The sequence below is a fragment of the Gobio gobio genome (assembly GCF_949357685.1).
Source record: "Gobio gobio genome assembly, chromosome: 18".
In the NCBI taxonomy this organism is placed as follows: domain Eukaryota; kingdom Metazoa; phylum Chordata; class Actinopteri; order Cypriniformes; family Gobionidae; genus Gobio; species Gobio gobio.
The window spans coordinates 22,294,103-22,312,586 of NC_137111.1; the positions used below are offsets into that span (position 1 = coordinate 22,294,103).

Consider the following 18,484-nt stretch of genomic DNA (forward strand, 5'->3'; position numbering starts at 1 on the left):
GAGGCATTTCCCCTGAACTTTCCTAACGGTTAGACTTTTCTTGTCATTGCGGGAGACCACTTTAATGTATCACTCTATTTCTATACTATAGAAAAGTTTCCTCTCTTTTTGTTTTGTTTTCAGCCAAACAAACTCATGGCACATGACCGACTAGTCAGGTGCTCTGTTGAGGCTCCGCCCAGGGGTCAAAGATGATTGGATGCTGCACTGAGCCGCATTGAGCGGATTGGTTAGGGCACTGAGTCCGCTTGCGCTGATTGGCTGCTGCATATGCGTCCTCGTTTTACAGGGTGTAATAAAGCGTCGCGTCGCTCCAGCTCGGCAGCTCAGGCAGCGGCACATTAGCAGGTAAGCGCATATAAACTACTAATATCTTGAATTTTGTATTAACTCTGTTAATACCGTTTGGTTGTGTCTTGTATAATGAATCTCCTCAAGGTTAAATACTCAAATTCAGCTTAAAGGAGAATAGTTTAAAGCCCCCTATGGCCTGCTGTTATTATTGTAGTCCCGATTTCCTTGTGTCTGTTTACAGGATGATCACGAGACCACTTCCAAAAATATATCACGATAAACACCGTTTACCGCCCAAATTGCTACAGTCATTATTACCACAAATTAATTAAATGTGGTATTTGCTACCATTGTCATCTAAAAAGAGACGTTCAACAAAACGACAGATTATTATCTCCTGTTTAAAGGAGATGTATTGGGGTTTTACAGTAGTAACAATAACTGTTGGAACAGTTTTTTTTTGTAAGAGGGGGTGTAATTTTGCAATAAGCTCAAAATAATCGTTTTTATAATTTCACCCTATATACTTTTATCTTAACTCTTGCATATTTAATCTCAGCCTTACTGTAATCATGCAGTAACATTAAGAAAACACAGTGTCAGAGTTAAATTCAACACAGTTTTACATAGTATTTATATACATAATATTTACAAACTGTAATAGTGACCAGCATTTAAGATGTTTGTGTCGTGCTAGTAAATGGAGTGTATGCTAGTTCGGTATATGTTTCCTTTTAGGGAGAATCTCACAAATCGCATTGCATTTGACTCTTAAATCAAAACATATATTTGATATATGTATGCATGAACAGAAAGGAGCCTATATCTAACAATAACATGTAATATGTAATATCTGTATTTGGACTATTTTGCATTTGCAATTTTTTTGTTGATTGCAGTGTTTTTAGTTATTTGTTTTGCAGTACAGAGGTTCATACACAGCTATACTTAACATAATATATATATATTTTTTTTACATAACTATAAATGCTTAGTATATTTAAAAAAAAAACATAGTGTAAATGGTACAAATGTTTAAGTAGAAGAAAGTATAAATTGTGTTTAATATATTATATTATTAAAATGAAGGTCATCATCACATTTAAGTATTTTATGTAGTTTGGCAAATACTTTGGCCTTTTTATGGAAGTTTACAATCTTTAACATTTTATAAACATGCATGGTATTTTTCTCTGATTATTTTCCATCTCTGTTTTCAGTAAATTGCAGAGATGAGCCCACAGAGAGTGGCCGTTTTAGTTCTCGCCCTGAGCCTGGGGCTGGTAGTGAGTGGTTTCCCTGCCGAGCAGCCAGAAAATGGGAAGCACTGGGTCGTCATTGTGGCCGGATCTAATGGCTGGTACAACTACAGACACCAGGTGAGAAAGGAACTGCTCTTTGGAGAAAGTACATGGGTTTTTCCCCCAAACTATTAGTCAGTTGTCTAATCAGAAGTCTGTTTAGATTTTTATATTTGTGTGTGTTTATAGGCTGATGTGTGCCATGCATATCAAATTGTCCATAAGAACGGAATTCCTGATGAGCAGATCGTGGTGATGATGTATGATGATCTTGCTAAGAGTCCCGAGTGAGTATGACAAGTATTATTTAATCAAACTGGTGGTAGTATAGGCCTCCATATGTCCAAAACAATATTCAAATGCCCTCCTATCTAAGCTGACATGTACCTCTTTGACTTCTGTTATAATTAAAATAAATGAACTAAAAAAAAATGTCAGTTTAATCTTGCAATTATTTTAGTGTGTAGTATTAAAGTTAAACTAAATGTAAATTACATTTGTAAATTGGATATTTGCAGTGGGCCTGGTGCCATGACTGAGAACCACTAGTATAGTGGTTACAGATCTGAGCTGGTAACACAATAGTTATTGGTTTGAGGCTAGTAAGAGGTGATTTTATGACTTGGAGTTGCTTTGTTCAAAGGTGCAATAGTGATAGAGGAACAGCCACTTAACCCACATTGCCTCAGATTGTAGAAAATGTGCTGTTAGCTATTTCAGATATTTAGAAAACTCTTAATCGTCTGCTTGGTCACCAACACCAATATGATCACTTCCCCTAAATCGCTTTGTCTTGCAAAAGCAGACACGAACAAATTTATTTTGCTCCACCACGTGCGTACACGCACTTACACACGAACGAAGCTGCTCCTTTGCAGAAGTCACATGTATCTAATCTAACCACCAGAAGCCAACAGAGGTGTGCCAACAGAAAAATGCATGGATTGTAACATGTCAGGTTTTTCTGTCATGGCTGTGATGGTGACTGGCTTAAAGATGTGTGTATGTTTGTGCATGTTTCCTTGCATTTCACTCTTAAATCAAAATATGTATTTTGCATAAACAGAAAGAAGCCTATATCGAAATAATAACATATTATAATGTAATCTAAAAAGAGGTCAAATTTTAACTTCTTTTATCTTTTCACTGAAAGTTGTGCAACTATAACATTTATTGCATAGTGGCTTTTGATTATGAATTCAAATGTTGGTCAGGTGTTCTGGTTGAATTCCACAATGAAAGAAAGAAATGTGTTATATGATCGTTGGCTTTGTCGCATGGTTGGGGGTTAATTTTTAACCCATGTTTGATAAGTGGTGGAGAAGGAAGTCTTGTTGCTTGTTGTCTTTTAATAATTATTATTTTTAACATCAATTTCTGCTCCATAAAAACCAAAAGCCTTTTCAGCACAGAGGTTCATATGACACTGTTCTTTGTGCGTCTAGTAACCCTACTCCAGGAGTGATCATAAACAGACCCAATGGAACCGATGTTTACAAAGGAGTGCTGAAGGACTACATTGGTGATGTGAGTCAATATGTGTAATTCTGACTGAGATTTGAAATGGTAAGCGACCTGTTTGCCATCCGTTCACTAATATTGTTTGTGTGTTTTTTTTGTTTTTTAGGATGTGACCCCTCAGAACTTCCTGGCGGTGTTGAAGGGTGATGCTGCTAATGTGAAGGGAGGATCTGGAAAAGTGCTGAAAAGGCAAGTAACTCTGTCAGAGAGGGGGTTAGGGGTCATTAGCATGTTTTTTTGTTTCTGTCCGTCTCTGATGCATTTCTATTGAAATGTAAACTAGCCTGTGGCAGATTTTAGTGTCTTACTGAATTTATTGCCCTCATTTCCTGTAAAATCTTAGTCACTTTATCTGTGTTTGTGCATGTTGAGACCGATCTTTGTAAAACAGGTCTTGTGATGTACTTTCATTTCTAAGTTTTTGTTTTTTGTTCTTCCTCCTGGCAGTGGTCCAAATGATCATGTGTTTGTGTATTTCACTGATCACGGAGCACCAGGTCTGCTGGCCTTCCCTAATGATGATGTGAGCACTTTCTGTTTCCTGTGGTCACTTCGCTGAATCACATCCTTTCAGGCTCTTCTCACACAGACTACACATTTCTTTACAAAAGTCCACTAGTGTAAATGCTTCTATTGTGTTTATTTTTCTGATGTCATTTAAAAGTTATATAATCAACATCATTTAAGTTTATCTAAAAAATAATAATTTAAACAAAAACATCCCAAATTATTATTATTATTTTTTTCAGCCCCTGTAGATACTGAAGCAATAGGTCAGCTGACATAGAAAGATGTCATGTAATGAGTAACGCTTTTAACTCCCAGGAAGTTTAGCCACAAATTGTACTGACAATTTGCTGAACTGACAACTTTTTCAATAATTGTGCATGATAAGCTGGGTGAGGGGAGAGGAGTTATTGCTTCACTACCTTATGCATGACATGTTTATCATTTAATGGGCTTTCATATCGGGAAACTTTAACTCATGCCTCTACATTTCTCTACTTTTAGCTTATTGTAGATGACCTGATGAGTACCATCACGTACATGCACCAAAACAACAAATACAAAAAGGTGAATGATACATGTGTTCATTAATATAATATAATAAAGATGCAATCCATAATTTCTGTGACAACCCCATTAATGTATAATTATTTATTATAACCCCCTTCTCGCACACATAGATGGTGTTTTATGTTGAGGCCTGTGAATCTGGCTCTATGATGAAGCCTCTGCCTGTTGACATTGATGGTGAGTTTTTTTTTTTTCTAACTTCATCACACTTGCTGCTGTGTGTAAATAACATAATATGTATAATCTGGGTGTGTGTCTCAGTCTACGCTACAACCGCTGCCAATCCTGATGAGTCCTCATATGCCTGTTACTATGACGAGGCCAGAGACACCTACCTGGGAGACTGGTACAGTGTCAACTGGATGGAAGACTCCGACGTGGTTAGTACACACATCTGACAGGGGTCCAAATTTAAGAGACAAGCATTTATTCAGCATGAACAGTCTGATCATCATGAGAGCAGGGCAGCTCACAACAAAATTTGGAATCAGGCACACCGTGGGAAGGTGTTTTAAATGGTGTTGTGTGTTTGTTTCTATAGGAGGATCTGAGCAAAGAGACTTTGGCCAAGCAGTTCAAGCTTGTAAAGGCCAAAACTAACACCAGCCATGTGATGCAGTATGGAAATAAGGTACTGTACTCATTAACACACTCTAACATATGAAAGCCATTCAGTAAAGATTAGGAATTAACACATGCATTAAGATAAGGCACACTGTCTTTACACTACAAATGCAAGATTGATTAGCATCAGTGAATCTGTGAAAGGCACAATAATCTGTGCTGCAAAGTAATTCATTATTTATTGTCACAGGAACAAAATTAAATATAATGCCAAGAAAAGATGTTACATGAAATTGCATTATTTAGGCCTGGTCTCAAAGAAAAGGCTTAGATTAAGCCAGGAATAGGCATTAGTTTAATTAGGATATTTAAGTAGCTTTTATAAACATGCCTTAGAAAAAAAAACATCACTGGTGTGCATCTTGAGACAAACAATGGCACTGACATACTTTAAGAAATGTCAGTGCAAGTTGCTTTCAGTTAAAACGCCTCAAATGCATTTTAGTCGGCTTAAGCCTTGCTTGTGAAACCGTGGAATTAACCCTCTGGGGCTCTTCGGTCATTTCTGACCCAATTTTTTTTTACTAAAAGTTAAAAATCGTAGCTTCATCGGAATGGTCCGAAACTTGGTGACTTTATTGGAACTTGGTATATGAACACCCAAAAAAATTGGGGACAGGATTTGAAAAGTCTAAGTGGTCGTAAAAAAATTGTCACACTCAGGACCTTCGGGTCAAAAATGTCCCCCAAAGGAAATGAATGGGAAATAGCTAAAAATATGAAAATACAGAGTTTTTTGTGTGCATACAATCTACAAATCAGCCAGGATGCAGAAAAAAAGGACTCAACAGTGAAGGGGTGAATCTCTAAAACATCAAGAGTGCAAAACAGACAAAAACTCCAAACCCACAAAAACACAATTAGCTTTTGGAATGGCATGCGTTAATTTGTGTGTGTGTGTTTTTTGTTTTATTTTGGTCTGTTTTGCACTCTTGATGTTTTAGAGATTCACCCCTTCACTGTTGAGTCACTTTTTTTCTGCATTCTGGCTGATTTGTAGATTGTATGCACAAAAAAACGAATTTACTATTAATTTCCTCCTATGGGGGTCATTTTTGACCCGAAGGTCCTGAGTGTTACTTTTTTTTTTTTTTACGACCACTTAAACGTTTCAAATCCTGTCCCCAATGTTTTGGGGTGTTCATATACCAAGTACCAATAAAGTCACCAAGTTTCGGACCATTCCGATGAAGCTACGATTTTTTACTTTTTTTTTTTATAAAACGCAAGATCCACTATAGTGGTAAAAATGTGCTATTGCGTGATAGAAAATGCTCAATGTGTCCACCGGATGGCACCGATCTCATTTAAAAAATTGCTTTCATGAGGCCTAGGCTTGACTCTAAAATGAAATACAGCTTTAATAAAAAATTTTTTACAATTATATAAAAATTTTTTTTATTATATTCAATGGGGAAAAAATGGGTCATAATTATTGCATAAATATGAATTATAAATAAAAAAAAAAGTATCTAAAAACACCAAAAGTGAAAAGAGAAAATATTATTGAACAAAAATATTTCATTGATTTTACTCAAGTGTTTTTTTTTTATCTTAATCCCGCCCTCCGGTCCTGAGTGTGACCCATAAATGAAGAACCCCAGAGGGTTAAAGCCTAATTCTGACTTAAAGCTGCACTATGTAAAACATTTTTCAGTAAAATATCAAAACCACTAGGCCAGTGTTATATATATATATATATATATATATATATATTATATATTTGTTCAGTTGAGTACTTCCAATATCCCAAATGTTTCCAACTACTTGTAAATCGTGAGAAATTGCTATTTTAACCAAGGAACCAGGACGTGTGAGGGAGTCGCCTGTTGATTGCGTTACCCTCGTTTTCCGGTTTTATTCTGCAGAAACGCTTCACTCTCACTGCAGTGTGCAACAAGTGTCATAGCAGCCGCCGAGCGAACGCACAAAGTAACGTCATAACATCATTTTCAACACACTCAGATGTATCTAATATGATAAACAGAGTTGCGTTGCCTCATACTCATGACCGGAAAACCGGAAGTGGTGCTTGCGACTGCCATAATAAAAGTCCCGCCAGAGACTGTGTCATAATAAAAGTCCCGCCACTCTTCTCATTAACAATCACTCCAGCGGCCTTGCTCACCTCCACAACACTCAGTCCTGCTCTGCTTCATACTACGGTAACGTTAATAAATCGCATCCATGAACATGATTTCTGCCCGAGTCCTATTGCGATTTCTTTTCCACCGGCTGTGAGGTGAAGACCATATGTCCCAAGCCTGACAAGCCAGATCCACATCAAGATGTTTCGTCTGGAAACTCACCATTGACAGGGCTCAATCTGAGGGGCGGGATAAACGGTTGTCTTTCAAATTCCCTCTGCACGCAATTGGGTAGCGCCATGAGCGCCACAACCAATCAGAGCGAAGAAGGTGAAGCCGAGCTAACGTTAGTTGATAGACTTTCGCCGAATCTGGTCGGCAGAACACATCTTCTTTTCTTAGGAATGACTTCAGTGCCGTTCTTTGTTTTTTTTCTCAAAGAAAAGCTTAACTCCAAGTCTTCCAGAGTCGCGGCCAAAGCCGATTCGAAAGGCCGCTGTTCGCCAGCTTCTTTGTTTACGAGTAGCACGCAGAACGTCCGTGACGTGCCGTCATTATGTTAAGCCCGTCCACCGACTCTACTAGGGCTGTAGCGATACACTAATCTTACGATACACAATATTCAGCCAACGATACGATTCGATATAATTCTATACACTTACATCATTTTCTGAAAGATTTAAAGGGGACAGAGTGATTTTGGTGACATCTTGTGAGTGTTTCATTTACTTGGATTGAATTAACTGAACTAAAATCATCAATTACACTATGTCTCTGACTGGACAGAGAGTCTACAGCTTGCAAATGCTGGACAAAATGAATCAAAGATGTGTTGGGAAAATGAGTTCCATTTATTGAAACAGTGCAAACTGTAGCTTACAAGCCTTTGAAAAGTAATAAAGTGCAGTATTGCAATTAACAATGGAGTTTTAAAAATTGCAGCAAGTGGCCTGTTCTGAACAGTTTCTTTGACAGCTTTTTTTAGCTTGACACTGACACTTGGTAGTATTTCCAGAGTATTTCACGTTTGTGTCACACAGCTTGCAAACCAACTGCGATGCTTTGTCTAAGTCAAGGGTCTCCAACCTTTTTTCATTTGAGAGCTACTTAAAACTCTTAAATAATGCATCATAATCCTCATATTAACAACTATCCAAACTGTTTTACACCTGAAAGAGTATAGTAGTAGTCTGTACAATACCACTATTTTTTTTAAATGTTTTATTATACATGATGATAATCATAAGTAAATAATACATAAACATGTAAAGGCTGTATGCTGTTTAAAAGTAAACATTGTTTATAAATGAAAGATCAAGTGAAAAATAAGCAACCATTAATAATTATAATTATTTATTTCATAATTATTATTAGTAGAGACGTATTATTACATAGAGACGTAGATACATTTACTGTAGGCTACAATCTGTAGTCAATCTCTTCACGTTAAACCAAACTTTTATTTTGACGGGTTGCTGTGATTTACCAGTGTCTGTGTTCATGATATGACACTGGGTGCGCGTCTCATCATCTCCCTAGTTCAGTCAGGGCACTGATCAGGGAGTCAGCCCATTGACTTATGTCCTGATCAGTGCCCTGACTACTGAACCAGGAGCTGATTGAGACGCGCCCAGTTTTCTCAAATGAAACGGTAAATTCTCATGAAGTAACAGTTTATGCGTTCGTGTCGGCAGAGACTACAAGAGCGATTGCGCGCGCGCTGCGCCCGTCATCCACACAGACACAGAACATGCAGGAGTAATATTTAAATAGTATTTTGCAGTTTATTATTTACAGACACTAGTATATATTCGGCTTCAGTCTGGAGCCCTGCGCTTAAATTAACACGGAAGCAACTGAACGCAGCTGCTATGGTGAGCTATTTTTAGAACAGACCCGCGGGCAACTCATGTTGTTGACCCCTGAGTCTAAGTCGTCGCTTTCCTTCTTCTTTTTAAACCCAAAGTGCTCCCACACATCTGCTTTTAAGCACGAAGGCGCTGGATTTATATTCGCTGCCATTTTTTTTGAATCTCCTCGCTCTGACTCCGTAAACAAGAAGAGGTAACGTTAGACGTCGGCGTCTGTGTAAAGTTAGTAGTACGGGTAAGTTGCTCTACAGCGATACTAGCGGCTGGCTGACCAAATCGCTCTTCCTGCAACGCAAATGGGGGTAAACAGGGATTTGAATGGGACTTATGTATCGATACTCGCGGCTTAAAAATCGATACTTTCTTGGGAGAAAAAAATATCGATTTATATCGCAGAATCTATAAAATTGCCCAGCCTTAGACTCTACACACGCTGTGATTGGCCTGACCAGAGTTTGTTTTTTCCAGCTCTCAGGTCTACCGAGAGTTGCTAGACTACACTCGAGCCAAAATAAATGTTCTGCCGCTAGGGTGCGTCTAGATTTCTAGGCTAACATGTCCCGAGATTCTGCGCTCAAACGTGGCATCATCAAACTACGCCTTTGTTTTGAACAGGCGACCTCTAGTGGATGGAAAAGTTACATAGTGCATCTTTAATCTAAGCCTTGTCTGTGAAACCGAGCTTTGATGAATATAATGCAAAATTATTAATGGCTGGTAAATTCACAGTTTACTAGTTCTCCAGCTGTTGCAAAAAGTTATTTTAGTACCCTGACTGGAAGGAAGTTACAGTGAAAAAAGGAATAAATAATCATTTACCATTTCTGTGCTTATGAACTTTGCTCATCGTATGGTCCCTAGCAATTGTGAGTGGCATCCTGAATATGGATTAGTTTAGTAAAAATATGATGAATATTGATATGCTGTAAATTCCTTCTTGGTCTAGCGTCTGTCATATATTCTCAGCTAGTTCCGGAAGATTCCATTTGAAGTCCTGTATACTTTATTGACAAGGACGTGTCTGATAAACGCTCTTCTGTGTAGTGTCTGCATGTCTGTACTTGCCAATGTAACTGTTGTGGTTTGTTTGTGTTTTAGACGCTGTCCCACATGAAGGTGATGGCGTTCCAGGGTAACTCTAAAGGTCTTGATAAGGCAGCCGAGCCTGTGTCGTTGCCTGTGATCACTGAACCTGACCTCATGAGCAGCCCTGATGTGCCCCTTGCAATCATGAAGAGAAAACTCGCAAAGACCAATGACATTGAGGCTGTTGTTGGTTACATGAAAGACATCCATGCACATCTACAGGTTTGAAGCACCATTATTTACTTATCATTTTCCATAGATAAATATTTATTTACATTTGTTTTAAGTGTTAAAAGTTGTACACTACTGTTCAAAAGTTTGGGGTCCGTAATTTTTTATTTATTTTATTTAATTTTCTCTTTTATTTAACAAGGACACATTAATTTGTTAAAAAGTTATAGCAAATGCATTAACTGTATATTGTTGCAAAATATTTCGATTTCAAATAAATTCTGTTCTTTTGACTTTTTATTCATCTAAGAATTCTGAAAAAATGTATCATGGTTTCCACAAAAATATTAAGCAGCACAATTGTTTTCAGTAAGCATAATAATAATATTTAAAAAAGCACCAAATCAGCATATTAGAATGATTTCTGAAGGATCATGTGACACTGAAGACTACAGTAGCCTAATACCTGCTGAACATTCAGAATAAATTAGATTTAAAAATATTAAAATGGATATTTAAAATGTAAAATAATGTATAAGATTACACAATATGACTGTTTTTACTGTATTTTTGACCAAATAAATGCATCCTTCCTTGGTGAACATGGAGACTTCTTTCAAAAACATAAAAATCTCACAGACCCCAAACTTATGTCAGAGTCATAGATTTCAGTCAATATGATCATATTATAATGGTTTTGTGCTAATTTTTTTTGTGTGTGTAGGTGCGGGAGCTGCTTGGTAACACTATGCGTAAGATCGTGGAGCATGTGGTGCAGGAAAAGGATGAAGTGCAGGGTTATCTGAATGGACGTGAAGATCTCACACAGTATGAATGTTACAAAACAGCCATCAAGCACTACAAGGAGCACTGCTTCAACTGGCACCAGCAGGAGGTACAAACGGGCTTTCTGCATCATTAGTTGTGGTGTGCTCACTGTTTGTGTGTGCGTGACATCTTTTCTCTCTTGTTTCAGTATGAATATGCTCTGAGACACCTGTATGCTTTAGTAAACCTGTGTGAGGGAGGATACCAGGCTTGGAGGTAAAAACACGTTTCCTTTTTTCACACCTCTTATTGCTTTTCTCTAGACTCTGTCTAAACTTTGTAAACGATAAAGCTTGTGAAGTGTGTTTCCATAATTAAACAGCGCCCTCTGCCTGCGCTAGTGAGTTATGTAAAGATTACTTGTGGGATGTGAGCTCATTGGCTCAATATTATTTGTGATTTTAAATCTCATATCTCTCCATTCCCACAGAATCACAGCAGCCATGGATGACATTTGTTACTTCAGACAATAGAAATGTGAATTTGAGCCTCAGAGGACTTTTATTGGACGAACTACTCCTGCACATAAGAATCTGATTGTGGAAGAAATCTGTATCGACACACACAGCTTTGATTTGAATCTTTTTGAAAAGGTTTCTTTTTAATGAGGATTTGCACTTTTAAATTTATTTTTTTTATGGGATGTTTTACTGATCTTTATTTTTTTTTTTAAAGAAAGAAATCTGCTTTAAGATAGTGCCCAGCGATTCCTGACAAACACTTTGGGCTGTTAACTTTTTATACATGTATCGTGTGTGTATGTTTTGTTTGTTTTTTTCATCAGATGCCTCATCAATGAGAACAACAGATTTTTGGCAGGACAGATTTAGAATGACACAATGACGTTTGAAATTAAAGCATGTTTTTTGGGACCTCAGTTATGTTAAGTTTGGAAACCAAAGCATTTACAGGTCCATTTAGAGAATGAAGTCCAAATGCATTCAAACTATTTTAAACAAACACTAGCTTGACACATTTAGCGGCATATTGCACGAATATTTTGAATTTTTATTTTTTAAGCTGGTGTTCATCACCTTGTTGACTGAGCCATGAACATACCCAATTTCTCTCCAGTAGTGACTCAAAGGAGCTCTTATCTGACTAAATGTATATCTATCAAACGTAGCTACCTGAAGTCTGTGGTCATACTTAAGAAGTGTCTTAAATAACTGAGATCACTGCTCAAAAACAGCTGCACTTTGAGCAGTTAATGAGCAGGTGTGTTTAGTGCAATGGTGGATGTGTCAGGCTGTGCTATTATATCAAGTGCCCTCTGTTTAGAGCAAACTGAAGCCTCAAACCACTGAACTAAGGAGAGGTGTAATTTAAGATTGAGCTCTGTAGGAAAAGTGAGTTCACACTGACAACATGGGCTAAACAATACACTGAACTACTATCAGCCCTCTTTTCAATGTATCATCTGTTAAGCAGTGAGTTATTGATTATAATAATAAACCTGAATTGATTGGAATTTTTCTTTTCATTTTCTTTCAGTCCAAGTTATAGCTTTATTCTGTTGACAACTGAATAGATGTTACTAGAGGGACATTTTTTTATTTGATTTCATTGATTCTTGTATCATATACTGCATAGCAACAAAAATAAAATCAAATAAATACATTATACACCGATCAGGCACAACATTATGACCGTTGAAGTGAATCACACTTATTATCTCTTCATCACGGCACCTGTTAGTCGGTGGGATATATTAGGCAGTAAGTGAACATTTTGTCCTCAAAGTTGATGTGTTAGAAGCAGGAAAAATGGGCAAGTGTAAGGATTTGAGCAAGTTTGACAAGGGCCAAATTGTGATGGCTAGACGACTGGGTCAGAGCATCTCCAAAACTGCAGCTCTTGTGGGGTATTCCCGGTCCTCATCTTTTTGCTGTAGAGCTGTGATATGTTTAGATTGGAGTTTCATGAGCTACAATATAATTTACTGGTAAAATAAACAATATGTTTGCAGTTCTTCCGCTTTTTATCTAAAAACCTACCAATTTGACTGAAGGCTGCAAGTTTCTTATGTAGCCTAATACACTCACCCCCAGTTTCCCCAGACAAGGCTTAACCCTAGGCCCAGACTAAAATGCATGATTTAACTGAACTGAGATATCTTAAAATATGTCGGTGCCATTGTTTTGTCTCAAGATGCACACCATTAGTATTTTTTTCGAAGGCATGTTTATAAAAGCTACCTAAATGCCCTAATTGAACTAAGGCCTAATCCTGGCTTAAAGGGGACCTATTATGCGAAATTCACTTTTACATGGTGTACAGGGTTTGAACATAAATGTGTGTTTGGCAGTGTGTGTACACCACCCTATATTGGTAAAAATCCACCCTCTCCTTTTCTTAATCCCCATAAATCAGTGTTTCGCTCAGAACAAGCCATTTGCAGATTCCTGGCAAAGTGACGTCACATTTCACAGGCCCCGCCCACGAGTGTTGATGGACACTGCCTTATTAGCAAAGACCCCGTCCTCAAAGAGCTGTACAAAGTCCGCCATGTTTATCTCCTCTCCAGAGCATTTAACAGCAGCATTCAAGTAAGAAATGTGTTCTTAATAAAGCTACCAACATTCATTCAGTCAAGAGCAGTGAGGGATTTTCTGTTTATCTTTTGTTGTTTGATTCATATTAACAGCAGATATAGCAGTAGCAGTCACTTTAGTACACAGATCTAATATACACACGGGATTTCTGTGCTGCATACGTGCACAGACGATGGGCGTCGGAACAATCAATGATATAGACCAATTTACAGCCTACGTCACACTGACGTCACGCAGGTTCAACTGCGCATGTCGGTTGCAAAAGACGATCTGGAAAGTGTTATAATGTATGAAACACATTAGTGCTTTAGGCTATAGGCCTACATAAAACAAAGCTTTTGGATCGAATCAAGTAGTGTAAAGAAACTTCGTTCCTGCCTTTTGAGCTCGTCGCTAGATTCTTGGATGGAGTAGCGCAAACAGGCCTTGCAAAAACCTCTTCATCGGCACAATATTGGTTTCAATATTAATATTTTTATCCAGATCAGCCGATTCCATGCAGCTCTCTTCCACGAGGTGTCCAGCTAATATAACGCTTTCTTGAAGGGACTGATTCTTCCGTTTTTTGCCCATTATATCAAGTCAAAAGTTAAGAATTGCCTAAAATTATCAAGAGAAAAAAAACCTAATAATCACAATCTGAACTTTACATACTCAAAACTCAGCTTGTTAGCTTTAACTCCTCAAACTACTTGGACGCTTAAAAAACATGACCTTTCACTCCACTGCAGTCATCCAAGCTCTCCTCTGCTTAGCCATTTGAACTGTGTCAACCCAGAGTATGTTCGCGGTTAATTCTCAACTGAGACAAGTCACCATGGAAACGGACACTAAGAAAAAAGCACACCATACTTCTTTAATGGCTATTTACATATCGCCACCAAATTAGTGGTTGTGAAATTAAAGTAATGTTTAATCACTGTGAATAAGAACTATATTATTGGTTTAATACCAATTATATAATAAAAAGATTGATTAAACTAAATAACAGTCTGTGCTCGCAGGGATAACAGCTGTAAAGGTTTATTTTTTTGTTTAGTCATTTTGGAACCGAAAGTTGATGTTATCTGCTAACTTACCCTTAAACATACCAGGTATGTCACACAACCTGCTATCTGGAATACCCCCAAACCTGGGACTTGATGCTCTCCTGTGCCTTACCTCCTGCTCCCGGATTACTGCTTGATCAGGTAGCCTAATCATATTTCTGAATCACTATTAAATTTGAGGAATGTAACTGATCTCCATTCATATTAGCCTGTTCCCACTAAATCAAGTCAACTTTATTTATATAGCGCTTTTAACAATGCAGATTGTTTCAAAGCAGCTTTAGAGTGTTAAACAGGAAAATAATGCAGCATAATTTTATTCAGCCGTCTAGCCATTCTGGAAAAAACGGTGATGTCATAATTTAAATGAACTGATCATACAGTGACAATGTGGGCTTTAGATCAGTAATTTAGTTTATATGGTTAATTTAGTTTAATAATTAGATTTCAATATTTAGTTGAAAAATGTTGTCCCCAACTGAGCACACCAAGCCAGAGGCAAGGAAACCAAAACCCCATCAGGTGACCTAATGGAGAAAAATAAACCTTTGGTGAAACCAGGCTCAGTCGGGGTGCCAGTTCTCCTCTGGCCAATTAACAAACAGCATATGATTATTATTCTGGAAACTTTACAGGTCATAATAGATCGGAATAGTCGAAGGATCGGAGGCAACATGCCAGAGACGGGTTTATTGAGGATGACATATCAATTTAAGTATTATTAAATTGTAATAGTCGAACAATCGGAGTCATCACGATCACAAACTACATCTTGTATTTATGAGTGCCATTTTGTGAGAGATTAAGGTCTAAGTGAATATGCAGCTTTAAATAAATGTCATTGAATAAAAAACCCAAGCTCTTTTATTCTTCAAGATAAACTTGTCACTTGAATGTTATGTAGTTTCATGTAAAATGAACTGAGATATCTTCTAGTGTTTGTCACTGATGAAGCAGCTGTGTGCAGCGCTTAAACCCCTCCCCTGGTGAAGACCTCATTCAATGCAATTCTAATAACCTCCTTAAACCTTGCGACGCAATATTCTTTATAAATACACACGAATATTTAACTCCACAACACAAGGTTTGCGGTATCAATGCTTTTATTGATTATAGGAATGTTTCAGAGCAGGTATTGAGAAGAGATTAAAGCTTAGAAAAGATTTAAATGAAGTAAAAGAATTTTTGGTAAAGATAAGAGTGTACAAAGTAACTGGAGCAGCATTACTGCACAGTCTCACAGGCCTGAACAGGCACAAATATAGCCCATTTGGTGTGAACAGGATGCGTCGTTCCAAGAACGGTTAGCTGTAGGGTGGAAATATGAAAGCAGTTATTCTGATTATTATGGTGGGCTTACAATAAAAATAAAATGGAATGTTCAACTTAAAGCACATTGTGACGTCCAAATGAGCCATTTCATGTTATCGCATGATATGAAATTAGAGTATTGTAAATGATAATAGCAAGTATTCAAAAATCAGACAGCATTCTCACAGGTCCAGTTGATCTCCCCACAGTTCTCGATACCCAGATTGTTAGGTTCTCCAGAGCTCCAGTTGGTAAAGTTATACACAGATCCATCACTCCACAGCCACTGTCCTTCCTAAAGGGTGAAGACAGTGCTCTGTACTCAGACTTCAGTAAGTTCAGCGTTAAACCATCCTCATTAGAAACTTTGCGGTTACATGTTTAAAGCAGAAATTTCAGTTTAGACAAACAATTGTGTCTCTTTAGGACACACCATTTAACTTACTTCTTCACCATCATGACCACCAATCCAAGAACGTGTGGAGGAAGAAGGCAACAGACTCAGCAGGAAATCATTTTCCAGTTTATCATGCACAGATGCCAGATTTGCGTCGGCAAGACTTTGGCAGTTTCTCTAAAGAGACAGATTCTCATTGTCAATACAAAATGTGATCTTTTTTTGGCATAAAGCATAAGTGACTTTTTAAACAACTTTAGTCATTTGCAAACGGTCTGCTCTGATTGATTATTTACTCAGTCTTCTGTATTATTTATTTGCAGAAAATAAAGGTTTACTTTATACAAGCGTCTTTGAATACTAATGTAATAACATTTAATCAGTCATTTGATTCAGTGATGTAGTTAAAGACACCTAATATAATGACCACATCACCTTGTTGTAACTAACACATTACCTCTGCTGTGACCCAGGTAACCGACTGAGCGAAGAACTTGTAACACCGGTCTCCAAAATTTGACCATCTACGGGGGCATTCAACTGCACCAGAACATAAATGTTAGGGATCTTGTAATATTCACAGCAAAGAATGCTTTAATTTTATTATTATTTTATGTGGCTTAGATTTGTTTGTGTGATTATGTGCTGAAAATGTATACTTTAGACCAGGGTTCATCAAGCTCGGTCCTGGAGGGCAACCATCCTGCAGAGTTTAGCTCCAACCCTGATCAAACACACCTTCCTGTGATTTTCTAGTGATCCTGAATACCTTGATTAACCTGCTCAGGTGTGTTTGATCAGGGTTGGAGCTAAACTCTGCAGGACAGTGGCCCTCCAGGACCGAGTTTGAGGAACCCTGCTTTAGACACTTTAAACCCCCCATTAATCATGTAAATATTTCCAAAATGCTTTTAAAATGGAATAGCAAGAGTTTTTGCAAATAAATGTCTCACCTTCTGCATTCCCCATTAAGAAGATAGTGAAAAGAAGCAGAAAACTTCTCAGCATTGCCATGATGAACCTGAAACGAATTAGCACTGCACTCATTTGCTACACACTGTTCTAAATGCATTTTAAAGACAAAAGACACTTTAGATTAGAAATGTTATTCAGTAGGTTTTTGTTCCAAAAAAAAAAAAAAACTCACCTTGGTTTGGTTGTTGCCTTTAGAATCTAAGAGGAAGATTTAGTGAAGTTCCAGAAACAGCCCTGCTTTTATACTTTATGTCAAGTGCGTATAGACCAATTTGCAGCCTACGTCACACTGACGTCACGCAGGTTCAACTGCGCATGTCGGTAAATCGTGTTTTTTTTATTTTATTTTTTTTATTAAACATTCACTTACAATATGCAAAGGTGAAGCCATAAACCAGAAAACATAGCCAGAGGTTCAGGGACGGAGAAACATTACATAATTTGAGTTTGGAGAAAAATAAATAAATAAAAATGAAAATAAATAAACAGATGAGGAAGCATCAATTAAACACAAGTCTTCCCACAAAATATAAAATAATAATAATGAAATGAGAAAAAAAAAAAAAACCCGAAAGAAGCAACAACATTATATTAATTACCAATACATTAATTAAACAAAAACGCCACAATTTGAGCATACATTCAGAGTTTTAGTAGCCTTTTTGTTGCAAGAGGTAGATATAGATTTAATATAGATCTTAACATCTTCTTGAAAGTGAGAAAAATTGGGGGTAACTTTAATAGTTTTACATTTGTGGATAAAATATTTAGCAAGAAAAATTATTAGGTTGCAAAGAAAAAAAATATTTTCATCTTGCTTCTCATAACTGAAAAACCCAAACAAAACATCCTTGAAATAGAGCTCAAAATCTTTATATATATTGTTTACAATGAACTGGCAAATATCTTGCCAAAGTTTTCTTGTATGACCACAATGCCAAAAAAGATGCAAGATAGTTTCTGGTTGTGAATCACAAAAAGTACAATCGGTAAATCGTGTTTCCCAAACGGGGTGCCGTCTGACTGACGAGAGCAGGGGTGCCGTATAAAAGTCCTTCAAATCATTTTTTTTTACCCCTCAAATTTTTCAAATAATTATCTCTTTGTAAACTTTGTTCAATGCATGCGAGTGCTGCCGTATGTTCGAATACGACCAGTCATTTTCGCTGTCATCACCCGGGTGACGTGCCAGAAGACGCGAATGAGAAGTCACGCGCGCTGTGAGAAAATGCACTCTATGCACTCATCCGAGAGCGCGCACATGTCTCACAGCGCGCAAATATTGAGTTCTCTTTCAAGTCTTGTTCTTCAACGGACAAACTCACACAAAAAGTATG

The 18,484-nt window shown here is 37.4% G+C and overlaps 2 protein-coding genes across 2 annotated transcripts; one reads left to right on the forward strand and one right to left on the reverse strand.

The window, feature by feature from the left end:
* The first annotated feature begins 268 nt into the window (after positions 1–268).
* lgmn (legumain) lies at positions 269–12,831 on the forward strand. Its single transcript, XM_079842105.1, has 14 exons — positions 269–348; positions 1,515–1,673; positions 1,785–1,882; positions 3,041–3,122; positions 3,223–3,305; positions 3,564–3,639; positions 4,128–4,190; positions 4,304–4,370; positions 4,455–4,573; positions 4,735–4,824; positions 9,874–10,083; positions 10,757–10,927; positions 11,009–11,076; positions 11,291–12,831. Exons 2-14 carry the CDS (start codon positions 1,527–1,529, stop codon positions 11,331–11,333), a joined length of 1,317 nt encoding a protein of 438 aa, XP_079698231.1. The 5' UTR covers positions 269–348; positions 1,515–1,526; the 3' UTR covers positions 11,334–12,831.
* A 2,722-nt stretch (positions 12,832–15,553) lies between these two features.
* LOC307141840 (ladderlectin-like) lies at positions 15,554–17,187 on the reverse strand. The gene is made up of 5 exons (XM_079842292.1): positions 17,126–17,187; positions 16,630–16,712; positions 16,221–16,349; positions 15,962–16,070; positions 15,554–15,772 (listed from the first exon to the last, which is right to left on the reverse strand). Exons 1-5 carry the CDS (start codon positions 17,184–17,186, stop codon positions 15,702–15,704), a joined length of 453 nt encoding a protein of 150 aa, XP_079698418.1. The 5' UTR covers position 17,187; the 3' UTR covers positions 15,554–15,701.
* Between the last annotated feature and the right edge of the window lie 1,297 nt (positions 17,188–18,484).